Source organism: Bufo gargarizans, chromosome 8 (genome assembly GCF_014858855.1).
Source record: "Bufo gargarizans isolate SCDJY-AF-19 chromosome 8, ASM1485885v1, whole genome shotgun sequence".
In the NCBI taxonomy this organism is placed as follows: domain Eukaryota; kingdom Metazoa; phylum Chordata; class Amphibia; order Anura; family Bufonidae; genus Bufo; species Bufo gargarizans.
Window position 1 is genome coordinate 184,376,434 of NC_058087.1, and position 14,953 is coordinate 184,391,386.

General features: G+C 47.3%; 1 protein-coding gene across 3 annotated transcripts in view; it reads left to right on the forward strand.

Annotated features, from left to right (window-relative positions):
• TOM1L2 (target of myb1 like 2 membrane trafficking protein) overlaps positions 1-7,136 on the forward strand; it is a 38,134-nt gene extending 30,998 nt beyond the window's left edge. For 2 of the 3 annotated variants that reach the window (XM_044305000.1, XM_044305001.1), the window contains 3 exons: positions 1,556-1,615; positions 2,065-2,101; positions 3,981-7,136. In XM_044305000.1, coding sequence (XP_044160935.1) covers positions 1,556-1,615; positions 2,065-2,101; positions 3,981-4,129 — 246 coding nt within the window. In that variant the 3' untranslated portion in view covers positions 4,130-7,136. The remainder of the gene's footprint in view (positions 1-1,555; positions 1,616-2,064; positions 2,102-3,980) is intronic. The other variant, XM_044305002.1, reaches the window with a different exon arrangement.
• Positions 7,137-14,953: the final 7,817 nt, after the last annotated feature.

Genomic DNA, 14,953 nt, shown 5'->3' on the forward strand with positions numbered 1-14,953 from the left:
TGGATGGACCCTGTGTCTAATGTATAAACGGTCAGGTGTCAGACTCCCACTGATCTGATCGCAAGGATACGCCATCAATATCCAGGAAACCCCCTTTAATAAATATGTTCGGCCTGTCACCTAGCAACCAATACTGCAGAAAGCAGGTGACAACTCTAGTGCTCTCTAATCCTGTCTGACCAGAGTTGTCAGTTGTTTGCAGAAACGTGAGTGTTGGGCTTTTTGCAGGCAAGATGGCCGCCAGTGCCCTATACTGGGAATGCAAAGCGAAGGTTTTCATTTGGTGGAGGGGTTAAATAATAGTCGTCATCCCGCCATCACACCGTAGCCACAAGAAAGCAAACTTGTGCTTATACGAGGAGAGGAGACGCTGCCCGTAGCGCTGTCACTGCCCGCTAATCTCCGCTGACGCCTCTGCCGTTAGTGTTTAACCCTTCGTTTGTCATGTCTGTGTTTTATCTAATGAACACACACATAAAGCTTTTAACTCCTGCATAAATAATAGAGTAAATAATGTTTCAGGGTCTTACTATTTTCACCGTCTCTGTTTGCTGTCAGTGAATAGAAACACTCTTCTAGGTCCAGAGAAAACAATCATTTCCAAGAGAAGCGACTTAGTGAGTCGCACTAGGTTAGGACAGCTTGCCAGCCTTTGAATATGTCTGAGTGTTTAGGTTCACTGACAGCAAGTAGAGATCTTGAATATGGCGAGAAGATTAAAACACAAAGCATATTAAATAAAATTAAAAAGTTGGAGAGTTTTTCATGATAGTGATGGAACGCTTTGTCCCAAGATTAACTTATCACCTATCCACAGGACAGGCTGGGGGTCTCGCCGTTCATGAGAATGGTGCCCCCCAGGTTACTGCAGCGGTGGTCGAGCATGCACGCTGTGGGCCTGATGAAGGTAGGCGAGTGCTGTACTCTGCTACCTTCATCAGTCCCATAGACTTTGGGTAGAGGGCAGCCATTGCTCCATTCACATGGGGGGGCACGGGACCCCCTGCTCATTTTTGAAATCATGGGGGTCCCAGCAGAGGGACCACCTTCGATTAGGCTCTTGTCACCTGTCCTATATGGTGATAAACATACATCTATGGACAAGCCCAATTATGATCTGGTAATGCAGCTCAGCCCCATTTCAGTGAATGAGCCCTTTAATATTTGGTTTACTGGGTTCCCGACAGCAGAAGCTTCTGGTCCATTCTGGACAGGTCCTGGTCAGAAGAATTTCTGCCGCTTGGTCAAGGGTGTCCATGAAGGTCCCTGTGATGGACAACTAAAGTGAGATCTGACCGGTCATCTATAACCATAGGTTCCTAACATGTCCATTATAACCTGGTCACACGCTATGCCACCGCCCGGCTATGACGTTAACTCCATCCTCCATGTTATTTTCTCATCTACGGCACATTTTATGTTGTCACGTTTTTTGCTTTTGTGTTTTTTCTGCTTCTTTTATCCATTTTATTTATGTTACTTCATTTCCCCCGTTTTGCCATTCCACCTCGCCTCATGCTTCTGGATGTATTTTGGCTGCTCGTGCTTGCCGCAGATTCCCGTGCCGCAGGCCTCAGACATGGATGACCTCGAGGAGTGGCTCGAGACAGATGTGGTGAGATCCTCTTCTACTCTTCACTCAGTCAGAAGTTAGTATGGCCTCTGTTACAGGACCCAGAGAGGATCACGCCCAGAGAGGGCGACAACCCCTTTGTGAGCTGTAATGGGGGCATTACTGTTGTCACCCTGCTTTCCCAGAACAGGATGTAACTTATGTCAGAAGTATAAAATTGGAATTTTTTTTTATGAGTCCGAAGGCTTGATATGATGTCACTGGCGCGAGGGATTATCAGCTGTATGATATGATGTCACTGGTGGGAGGGGTTTTTAGGTGAATGTATGATGTGATGTCATTGGTGGGAGGGGTTATCAGAGCTGTATTGGTCTGCCGGTCCAGGCATATAGTAGTCGCCTGTGGAGCCACTCTGGCCCTCTCTGTACATCTGGGCCCATTCTTACAGTGGTCATCTTAATTATAGAATAATGTCCTCTTTATTTTTACAGAAGGGAGATGAACTGGAGGAAGGAGTGACCAGTGAAGGTAAGTGTTCAGTGTGTCCTTTATGTGCATGATAGATATACTACATAGACATAATAGAATAAGGTAATATCTGTTTTGTTCCACACCTTGTGATTGGAAGACTAGGGAGGACGGTGCAGTGTAATAGGAGGACAGGGGAGGACAGTGCAGTGTAATGGGAGGACAGGGGAGTCTGGTGCATTGTAATGGGAGGACAGGGGAGGCCGGTGCAGTGTAATGGTAGGACGGGGGAGGACGGTGCAGTGTGTAATGGGAGGACAGGGGAGGACGGTGCAGTGTGTAATGGGAGGACAGGGGAGGACGGTGCAGTGTGTAATGGGAGGACAGGGGAGGACGGTGCAGTGTGTAATGGGAGGACAGGGGAGGACGGTGCAGTGTGTAAGGGGAGGACGGTGCAGTGTGTAATGGGAGGACAGGGGAGGACGGTGCAGTGTGTAATGGGAGGACAGGGGAGGACGGTGCAGTGTGTAATGGGAGGACAGGGGAGGACGGTGCAGTGTGTAATGGGAGGACAGGGGAGGACGGTGCAGTGTGTAGTGGGAGGACAGGGGAGGACGGTGCAGTGTGTAGTGGGAGGACAGGGGAGGACGGTGCAGTGTGTAGTGGGAGGACAGGGGAGGACGGTGCAGTGTGTAGTGGGAGGACAGGGGAGGACGGTGCAGTGTGTAGTGGGAGGACAGGGGAGGACGGTGCAGTGTGTAGTGGGAGGACAGGGGAGGACGGTGCAGTGTGTAGTGGGAGGACAGGGGAGGACGGTGCAGTGTGTAGTGGGAGGACAGGGGAGGACGGTGCAGTGTGTAGTGGGAGGACAGGGGAGGACGGTGCAGTGTGTAATGGGAGGACAGGGGAGGACGGTGCAGTGTGTAATGGGAGGACGGTGCAGTGTGTAATGGGAGGACAGGGGAGGACGGTGCAGTGTGTAATGGGACGACAGGGGAGGACGGTGCAGTGTGTAATGGGAGGACAGGGGAGAACGGTGCAGTGTAATGGGAGGACAGGGGAGGACGGTGCAGTGTAATGGGAGGATAGGGGAGGACGGTGCAGTGTAATGGGAGGATAGGGGAGGACGGTGCAGTGTAATGGGAGGACAGAGGAGGCTGGCGCAGTGTAATGGGAGGACAGGGGAGGCTGGCGCAGTGTAATGGGAGGACAGGGGAGGCTGGCGCAGTGTAATGGGAGGACGGGGGAGGCTGGTGCAGTGTAATGGGAGGACGGGGGAGGCTGGTGCAGTGTAATGGGAGGACGGAGGAGGCTGGTGCAGTGTAATGGTAGGACGGGGAGGCCGGTGCAGTGTGTAATGGGAGGACAGGGGAGGACGGTGCAGTGTAATGGGAGGACAGGGGAGGACGGTGCAGTGTGTAATGGGAGGATGGTGCAGTGTAATGGTAGGACAGGGGAGGCCGGTGCAGTGTAATGGTAGGACAGGGGAGGCCGGTGCAGTGTAATGGTAGGACAGGGGAGGACGGTGCACTGTGTAATGGGAGGATGGTGCAGTGTAATGGGAGGACAGGGGAGGCCGGTGCAGTGTAATGGTAGGACCGGGGAGGCAGGTGCAGTGTAATGGTAGGACAGGGGAGGCCGGTGCAGTGTAATGGTAGGACAGGGGAGGCCGGTGCAGTGTAATGGTAGGACAGGGGAGGCCGGTGCAGTGTAATGGTAGGACAGGGGAGGCCGGTGCAGTGTAATGGTAGGACAGGGGAGGCCGGTGCAGTGTAATGGTAGGACAGGGGAGACCGGTGCAGTGCGATGTAATGGGAGGACAGGGGAGGCCTGTGCAGTGTAATGGGAGGACAGGTGAGGCCGGTGCAGTATGAGAGGAGGACAGGTGAGGCTGGTGCAGTGCAATAGGCTTTCATTGTTCCATCTTTCTATTTTTCAGAATTTGACAAGTTTCTTGAAGAACGAGCCAAAGCAGTAGAAAGGCTCCCGGACCTCCCTTCTCCCCCCTCCACAGAGCCCTCCCTGACAGTGAACCCCGCAACCCGGAAGAAGCAGGAGCGAGCGGACGACACCCTGTTTGCGTTGTAAATAATGGCCTCCTAGCTCCCGCCACACTCCTGCTGCATAAAGCCCCTCATACCCCAACACTACATCTGTCGTTCATAGAAAGCAGATGAGGGCGGACATTTTGTGGACTGCAGCTATAAACCCGCAGATCAATGGAACGCGTTCATTCAGCAGGGACTAATGACATCACTGAGTGCACGCGGTTTACAAAATGGCTGCCTCACTGTGGTGAAGCTCACATAATTAACGATGAATTAATAAGGTCCAGGCCGTCCCATCACCTGTAGTCACAGACGTCCTCCCCCATTGACCTAGTGTCAGTAGCTAGAACCCAGGAGGGCATTCAGGCGCCTGCCCTGCCGCATAGTATTCCACGGTATTGTTACCCTAGGTGGCGCCATACGCATTCCTTCACTTCCTTGTATATGGTCCTTTCCCCGCTTCCCCTGGTAATAGCACTGCATGTCTCATCTCTCGGGAAAACTCTTGTTTTCTTTTCTCATATATATATAAAAATATATATAGCCGTGTATATAGAGAGAGGGGGCGAGAGTGAGAATATACTGTATACCTGAACTGCAATGTTTGCACAGCTTTCTTACCTCTTAGGCGAGCATCCGCCATTCCACAGCATTTAATTTCTGCATATTATTATCCAGCATCGGGGTCCGTCATGGCGGACGTCAGTACAGCATGCACATGCAAGCCTCGGCTCACCCGCCCGCTTAACCCCTTGTATGCCACACAGCTTTATTTCTACCGGTTTAACACACGCAGGGGATGACGTGCCTGTTCATGACTGCTGCCGATGGATCGCAGTCGCCGCCTGATCGTTTTCACTACACTGAATGTCAGCAGCCTGGACACCCCCCCCCCCCCCCCCCCCCCCGAAACGCCACTTCCGGCCTTGATATAGAGGGGAGAAAAAATGGCCTGGCTGTGGCTTTTTCTTTTTAGGACATGAATGTTAGCATAGCTCATTGGAATATAGATCCCAGGTGAGAGGTTTGAGGCATCGGGTGGCTCCCTAGCACAACCCAGTACAGACGTCCAGAGGGTAGGTCTTCTAAGAGAGTCCTGTATTCATTAGGCCCGTTACTGGTGCGTTGGTTTCCCCGCGTCCCATTGCCATAGGTGTCAAAAAATAGAAATGGCCGCAACGTTAAGCTGAGCACAGGATGCACAGCATAGCGCTTTATTTATTTATTTTATATTTAAAGGGACGTTTCTGCTAGGGATTTATAAAGGGGAGCTCCAGCCAAATGGAGCAAGAAAAATTGTCTGTTACATAGTATTTGTATGTAGGCGCTTTTGCAATTTGGTTTCTACATTGTAGCAGTTTGCGGCCCATGATTTTTGGCTCTTACCATATAATCTACCTATATGTTAGCCGCCCTGGCAAGAGTGAGCTCTACTATGACAACTGATTGCCCCCGCCACAATGAAACAGGTCGCCGCTGAGGCTAAAGGCGGTTCCCGTCAGGGGTCCCTTCCTAGCAATTTCGCACAGACTCCTCTGGTTTGTGATGGAGGGCGCTTTACTTTACGGCATCTTGATCACTACTACCAGAACGGGGATGCAACCAGTTCTTGCGAAATCCCAACATTTTGGTGGCAGATCGCAACGTACAAGCAATTTTACCAGCATGTCTGCGATCCTAAATTGCACAGAACTTGCCCCCTGAGATGGTCGTGTAACCAGTGCAAAGGCAAGTCGCAGACCAATCACAGACTTGATCTTGCGTGTAAGTCCTACTCTCCCTTACGTGTATGGCTTTCAGAATATCTTTGGATAAAGGGATCCTGTCATGGAATAGAAGCTGACCTGACTACCAGTTGATCGCCAGGAATCCCGCTTTGTCGAATGTCCGCTGTTGTCACCAGAGAAATGGCGCCCGGTCATACATTTGGTATGTTTGTACACATACATTTGGCCAATCATGTCATTATATGGACCTGCCGTGTCCACCAGGGTGGCGGCCCTTCATATCTGGAGGTCCTGCCGTGTCCACCAGGGTGGCGGCCCCCCATATCTGGAGGACCTGCCGTGTCCACCAGGGTGGCGGCCCCCCATATCTGGAGGACCTGCCGTGTCCACCAGGGTGGCGGCTCCCCATATCTGGAGGACCTGCCGTGTCCACCAGGGTGGCGGCCCCCCATATCTGGAGGACCTTCCGTGTCCTCCAGGGTGGCGGCCCCCCATATCTGGAGGACCTGCTGGGTCCACACGGTGTGCTGTCCGCATGAATGGGTCCTCATCCAATCCGAAAAAAAAATAAAAAAACGGAACGGACGTGGAAACAAAATACATTTGTGTGAATGTAGCCTGAAGGAATTAGCATTTTTAGCCTTTCCATGGTATAGGCCTCATACCCACGATCGTATTTTGCATCGATTTTTTTTATTTATTTTTTTGACAGATTGCACATGGACCCATTCATTTCTACGGGAAAAAAAAAAGTATGGCGCACAAATGTTACCCATGTGGTGGCCGCATCCGTCTGTCTGCACCACAAATCATGTCCATACTGTGGACAGGAATAGTAAAAAAAAATTGTGATGTGGGCGGAAAAATTGCGTTTTGCAGACGGAGGGTGTCTGTATTTTGTGGATCCGTGGTTTGCGGTCGTGTGCAGGAGGCTTATATTCAGACAAATCATAAGGAATCCTCCAGGATTAGAGGGAAAGGATGTTTGTAAATAACGGAATATTCCTCGAAAACCTCGCATCCCCCCCCATCCATAGTGCCAGGCTGCTGTCCCCGTAACCTGTATATGAAATATCTTAAATTATTTTATATTTTATACATGCGAACACTAATTGTAGATTCTTAATGTTAAAGAGGTTATTTATTTGTCGCGTTCTCCCCGTGTCTGTGATTTCTAAGCTGTGGAAAATAATAAATATTTTACAGTCGATGACGTTGTGAAGTTATTAACCCCGTCCGCTAGTATAATGTCTGTCTGCCGGAAATGTCCTGCTGTAGAGATAATAAGTAAGACTATGTCTAATAAAACCGTAACAAGCAGCCGCTATCTCGTGTGATTCTTGGAACTGGTAATCAGAGGTGGAACTTGAAGCTCCAGGGCCCTAATGCACCAGGGCCTCACACCTACCGTGTATCATTTATAATACTGGGGTCTTCCTGAGTGGCCCCCCTCAGAGCCCAAGTTTGCTGGCATGGCAAGTGGTTTCTTCCAACCTCCCGAAAAGTAAGTAGCAGAATTAAAGCAGCCCCCTAAGGAGCTATCGTTTAGTCAATGGGTCACTGCGACTCCTCATAGATGCATTGCCCCTGCTCTCTGTTTTATCAAGCTCCTCCTTTTAAAGGGCACTTGATCCTTTTAAAAGAGCTGCTCGCTGGTTTATACTGCACCATGTGACTCCACAGAACCAGGAGGCAATTTTGGGGGCTCTTATGTGGTGTAATTGTACGCCTCATCAGTAAGATGGTTGTAAGCACTCATCACACTCCCCGTGTCAGAAGACAATCAGAAACAGTGTTCAAATACCCCGAACTGGACTTCACATCAGATTATCTCAAGTCGGTAACATGTAGATTCTTAGGCACCGGATAACACAAAGTCACTTCATGTTATTAGGAGCAGATCAGCATACCCCTCGTGACTGGGACCAGATTATAAACGGCTCAGCCATTGGGTAGAGGTCGTCATACCAGTGTGCGTTATCCATATATTATTATTTGCATAATCTTAAAATTCCTTTGTGACAATGACACAAACACGTACGAGACTTTACCATATCCAGGCGTCAATCTCTGAGCCAATGTACTGAATCACTTCATGTGCAGGACGGAGGGAAAGTGAATGAGGAGCTCTACAACTATGGTATACAGAGAGGCCATCCGAGGAAATCCAGCCATTAGTAATAATAGCATTGCAGGACTATGAAAAATAGACATTCTATCATAGAGAATTGGTTAAATACTGCCCCTATGTACAGAAATATAATTACTATAATACTGCCCCTATGTGCAAGAATATAACTACTATAATATTGCCTCCTATGTACAAGAATATAACTACTATAATACCGCCTCCTATGTACAAGAATATCACTACTATAATACTGCCTCCTATGTACAAGAATATAACTACTATAATACTGCCTCCTATGTACAAGAATATAACTACTATAATACTGCCTCCTATGTACAAGAATATAACTACTATAATACTGCCTCCTATGTACAAGAATATAACTACTATAATACTGCCCCCTATGTACAAGAATATAACTACTATATACTGCTCCTATGTAGAAGAATATACCGGTAACTACTATAATACTGCTCCTATGTACAAGAATAGAACTACTATAATACTGCTCCTATGTACATGAATATAACTAATATAATACTGCCTCCTATGTACAAGAATATAACTACTATAATACTGCTCCTATGTACAAGAATATAACTACTATAATACTGCCTCCTATGTACAAGAATATAACTACTATAATACTGCTTCTATGTACAAGAATAGAACTACTATAATACTGCCTCCTATGTACAAGAATAGGACTACTATAATACTGCTCCTATGTACAAGAATATAACTACTATAATACTGCCTCCTATGTACAAGAATATAACTACTATAATACTTCTCCTATGTACAAGAATATAATTACTATAATACTGCTCCTATGTACAAGAATATAACTACTATAATACTGCCTTCTATGTGCAAGAATATACATAACTACTATAATACAGCCTCCTATGTAGAAGAATACAACTACTATAATACTGCTCCTATGTACAAGAATATAACTACTATAATACTGCCTCCTATGTACAAGAATATAGCTACTATAATACTGCCTCCTATGTACAAGAATATAGCTACTATAATACTGCCTCCTATGTACAAGAATATAACTACTATAATACTGCCTCCTATGTACAAGAATATAACTACTATAATACTGCCTCCTATGTACAAGAATATAACTACTATAATACTGCCTCCTATGTACAAGAATATAACTACTATATTACTGTCTCCTATGTACAAGAATATAACTACTATATTACTGTCTCCTATGTACAAGAATATAACTACTATAATACTGCCTCCTATGTACAAAATTATAACTACTATAATACTGCTCCTATGTACAAGAATATAACTACTATAATACTGCCTCCTATGTACAAGAAATATAACTACTATAATACTGCCTCCTATGTACAAGAATATAACTACTATAATACTGCCTCCTATGTACAAGAATATAACTACTATATTACTGTCTCCTATGTACAAGAATATAACTACTATATTACTGTCTCCTATGTACAAGAATATAACTACTATAATACTGCCTCCTATGTACAAAATTATAACTACTATAATACTGCTCCTATGTACAAGAATATAACTACTATAATACTGCTCCTATGTACAAGAATATAACTACTATAATACTGCCTCCTATGTACAAGAATATAACTACTATAATACTGCTCCTATGTACAAGAATATAACTACTATAATACTGCTCCTATGTACAAGGATGTGACTTCAAATAAACTTTACTCTATGGATCTTTTCCATTAACATGTGACGTTCTGGTTATTACCGCGCTCAGGTGCACCCATATACTTCTATCTATACTCGCAGTTATACTATTACTTGAATGACTGAATAGATAGAGCTATTGTTAAAGGGGCAGTAACCCTAAAGCCCAGACCTTATTACAGTCCAGCAGCGTTATAAGATAAGCGGCTGACGTCGGTCACACAGGTTCTCGGCACTGGAGATACGTGACTTCTGTCATTCTGTTCAGCATAGGTCTGATGTGGCTGCATAGAAAATTGGAAGAGATTTATCAAAATTGGTGCAAAGGGAAACTGGCTTAGTTTAGTTGCCATAGCAACCACCCAGATTCCACCTTTTCATTTTTCACAGAGCTCATTGGTTGCTATGGGCAACTAAACTAAGCCTTTTGTACCACATTTTGATAAATCTCCCCCAGTTTGTTTACATAAAGGGTTAATTAATCCTCAGTAGATCGAAGTGGCTCCCCCAAAGCCTGGGCACCACCCTGGGCGTCTTAAAGGTGACTTTACGCAAATTTCCTAAAATTCACCCTCGAGGCCGTATATAATAGTACCGTCTTTATGGCACTTTTTCCGTATACGTCTGGGACAGGGATCGACAACCTCCGGCACTCGAGCTGTTTTTGAAACTACAACTCCCATAATCCTCCTTTCACTTGTATGGGATTTACAAGAACAAACGAGCGAGTGTGCATGCTGGGTATTGTAGTGTCACAGCAGCTGGCGCGCTGAAGGTTGCCAATCCCTGTACCAGACGTATTCGGAAAAAATGCCGTAATGACGGTACTTTTATATACAGGCTCAAGGCTGATTTTTAGGAAATTTGCATAAGGGTTGCCGATCCCTGGTCTGGGAGACTTCTATGGGCCAGCGAGAGGGCAGAAGTCTGTGGGCAGATAAAAGATGCCGTCATAATGTGAACTTTGCCTTACACTAATATTTCTTAGGCTTCAGTCAGACAGCAGCAAAGCATATCCAAGAATGACCCCTTACCCCCCCCCCCCCCCCCCGCATTCCAAATGGACTAATCTGGGATCACCATAGAATCCTAAGGCGATCTGGTACAGTTCATTAACTGGAAGGGGGGGCTGGAAGCTGTTTAGAGGCGTATTCACATATGCTGTGTTTGTGACGCAGTTTTCACCTCATGGCTGAGATCCATGTAATAAAGGACACGCATCATTTTATTTTTCATCGTTAGCGGTAAAACTTTTATAATTATAGCATTTGAGGTAAAAATGCGATATTTCTCAACACACGGTATTATGGCAGCATACGATTATCGTGGATTCAACTTTTTCCACCCAAAAATTAGAAGCGCTCGTCAGGGAATATTTACGTCTATGGGTTACAGATACGTTATGGCGGAAAATAAGCGTCACGTGCCTCAAAAATGTCTGAAAATATGTATTTCAATGGTTTCGTGACTAATAAGGGCAACCATTTTGGGTCACACTCAATAATGTTTATAATTCTGGTTTATTACGATAATTTTATGTCCCACAATCCTGTGAGAATAATACAGGACGCTTGTGTAGGCTACGGTACACAAAAAAAAAAAAAAAAATTCGCCCTCCCGCGCGTCGGCGGTGGAATGCGAAGCAGGAGAACCATGTGACCAATCATTAACTCCTTGGAGGACCACATGATGTAATCAGAGCTCGGCGGATGACGCGGAGTCACCCCACTCGCCTCTCGCGCTCTGATAGGACGAATCGACTCGTTCTACAGGCAGGGGTTTTCCCTTTGCTGGCTCAACCAAGCCTGGAAAAGAAACCCCGCCCAGTGCTGTCGATTGGTGAAAGGAGTTGGATTTTTTTTATTTATTTTTTTAAACATGTAAAATAGGACCTGATGAATATTCAGGAGCGAGTTTCATTTCCGTAGTGGATGTGTGTGTGTGTGTGTGTGTGTGTACGTCGCGCGCCCGTGCTGCATGCAGTTCCTTATAAGGCGAAGAGGCGGGGCTAAGTTAAAACCGTGTTGTGTATAAAAGTTAACCCTTACGTTGCTGAGATGAAGTGTGATGCACACTGGTGACGTCTAACAAGGTGTTTTTGTGGATTTTTTTTAAAATATATTTTTCATAATTGGAAAAGCAGATTGCAAAGAATTTGGTCGCCTTGAGCAGATTTGTGATGTCTGCCATGTCAGGTTTTCGCAGGTCTTAGGTTGGGGTGGCGACAAGTGGTCATGTGCGAAATGTGGACAAAATTGATAAATGTTATCCTTTGTGGAACGAAAAGTCGCGCCATTTTCCTGTAGAATTTCTGTATCAATTGATCATTTTCAAGATCTCTGCTTGCTGTCGTTCATGAGGAACCTTTTGCTAGAAGACAGATCTCTGATGCCCAAGGTGTAAGGAGCCAAGGGCCCCTGTGCCCGTCATATGACCAGGGCGGATCCGTATACCATGGGAGTCAACAGTGAATGACAGCAAGCAGAGATTTTGAAAATCATTGGGAATTGACCCAGAAAGTGTATTGGGAAATTACATAACTTCATTATACCTATAGTTGCATTCATTTCTGAAAGTGGAACACCCCTTTAAATGTTACAGGAGCTTTATTGTGTACCTTGAGTTCGCTGCAGAGGGTACGGCATGGAAACGTGGAGGCCACTGTAGTCCGGCCATTTTACAGTGACCTATCTGAGAAATACGGATCAGGCAGTTCGATTTCAGCATGCCCAAACCAATGTACTTGCAGGGGGTGTGACCGTGACCAGGTCGGGGGAATGGGGGCCTGCCTGAGTCCTCACAGCTGGAAGTATAGAAGCCTGCCTGAGTGCTCACACCTGGGGGTATGGGGGCCTGCCTGAGTGCTCACACCTGGGGGTATGGGGGCCTGCCTGAGTCCTCACAGCTGGAAGTATGGAAGCCTGCCTGAGTGCTCACACATGGGGGTATGGGGGCCTGCCTGAGTGCTCACACCTGGGGGTATGGGGGCCTGCCTGAGTCCTCACACCTGAGGGTATGGGGGCCTGCCTGAGTCCTCACACCTGAGGGTATGGGGGCCTGCCTGAGTCCTCACAGCTGGAAGTATAGAAGCCTGCCTGAGTGCTCACACCTGAGGGTATGGGGGCCTGCCTGTCTCAAGCACTGAGGGTATGGGGGCCTGCCTGAGTCTCCAGCACTGAGGATATGGGGGCCTGCCTGAGTCCTCACACCTGAGGGTATGGAGGTCTGCTCGAGTCCCCACAACTGAAGGTACAGAGGCCTGCCTCAGTGCTCACAACTGAGGGTATGGGGGCCTACCTGAGTCTCCAGCACTGAGGATATGGAGGCCTGCCTTAGTCCTCACAGCTGAGGGTATGGAGGCCTGCCTTAGTCCTCACAGCTGAGGGTATGGGGGCCTGCCTGAGTCCTCACAGCTGAGGGTATGTGGCCTGCCTGAGTCCCCAGCACTGAGGATATGGGGGCCTGCCTGAGTGCTCACAGCTGAGGGTATGGGGGCCTGCCTGAGTCCTCACAGCTGAGGGTATGGGGCCTGCCTGAGTCCCCAGCACTGAGGATATGGGGGCCTGCCTGAGTCCTCACAGCTGAGGGTATGGGGCCTGCCTGAGTCCCCAGCACTGAGGATATTGGGGCCTGCCTGAGTCCTCACAGCTGAAGGTATGGAGGTCTGCTCGAGTCCCCATAGCTGAAGGTATGGAGGTCTGCTCGAGTCCCCACAACTGAAGGTACGGAGGCCTGCCTGAGCCCTCACAGCTGAGGGTATGGGGGCCTGCCTGAGCCCTCACAGCTGAGGATATGGCCTGTGGAGCTAAAGCACACCCTGTGTACTCTCGTGGGGTATATGGCTGTATTATTTACAGGTTTATATCATATATATATGTGTGTGTTGTTTTTTTTTTTGTTTTTTTTGGGGGGGGGGGGGATAATTGGGTTGCTCGTATGACTGGTGTGAAGTAGACTTTATAACTGGCATTTTGATGGGCTGTTTGGTGGCGATGATGGTGCCAGATAGTGGAGCAAGTGGAAACCAAACCTAGCAGGAGGTTCCCTTTGAAGGGACATAGTTTGCGGCAGATGTGAGTGTGTTGGAGTCCTGGCATTCCTCAGAGGGTTGACCAGATGTCCGCTGATAACAGGAGATATACATGGAAGCATTACGCGTGTTTTGCTTCCAGATTGCTGTCTGGTTTTGGGGTTATGTAAAGAATCGTTAACCATTAACAGGAGGCTCTATATACTGGATGCACGGGTTCGTATACTGTCTGCGGTGCGCTAGTGGTGGATGCAGCGAGGCAGTACCCCATGGGGGTCCCCTTACTTCTCCTTTTGATTTCATTTAGCATTTTGGGGGAAAACCTCCTGGACCCCCCCCCCCCCCCTTTCAAAACACTCATTAAAAACGAATGGGCAGCTCCAGGTCTCCCATGGCAAGGGCCACCGCAGCACCACAGGCCTTTATTGATCAGCTGCTTCTCAGGGGCCCTCATAATTTAGTTTTTATAAATATTGTAGACTTTAATTGGTCGCAGGTGATCATGTACTACTTTTCCATCATGTGCAAGGAATGTCCATAAGGGTAGCAGGTGCTTTTTTTTTTTTATCGCATCCTCCATTGTTTTCACAGTTTTGTAGTATTTGTGCTAAAAACCTGCATTAGAAAAAGGACTCGAGCCCACGGCCGTTGTTGGCCGGTGCCTGTATTGCGGCTTTCAAATCGGGCACCGCGGGTCCACAATCCAGAAGATACAATTTGCGGTCCCCAGTGCACGGATATGGCGCCACACATTCGTGTGCATGAACCCTAAGGCCTTGTTCACACGTGATGATGACATATGTGACAAGATGGTCAATGGTTCATGTCTGTGTTTGGTCTGTGTGTCTGTTTTTTGCCCTCCGCGCGTCATCCGTATTCCACGGACTCCGCTAGGCTGAAAAAGAATTTCCGTAGCATGTTCTACCAATGATCCGTGAAAACCACGGACTAGACACAAATAGTCCCTGTGTTGTGTCCATGGTTTTCACCTCGTGCGCCTCATCATAAATTACGCGCACCCCCCAGAGGTGCAGTGCATATCAAGACCGCCGTAGAAAGCGCCACCCTATATAAAGCAGCACCCTGCATATGGGTGTCAGTGAGACGGATCATTGACATTAAAGTGATATTACTTTAATCTGGCATTTGATAGTCCAGAAATCTCAAAATTTCTTGAAAAATCTATCCCCTCGTGTAAGAGTTTTATGATGTCGGATTAAAGGAATTTTACAACGTGATGTCATAGGATCTGAACTGTTGTAATGT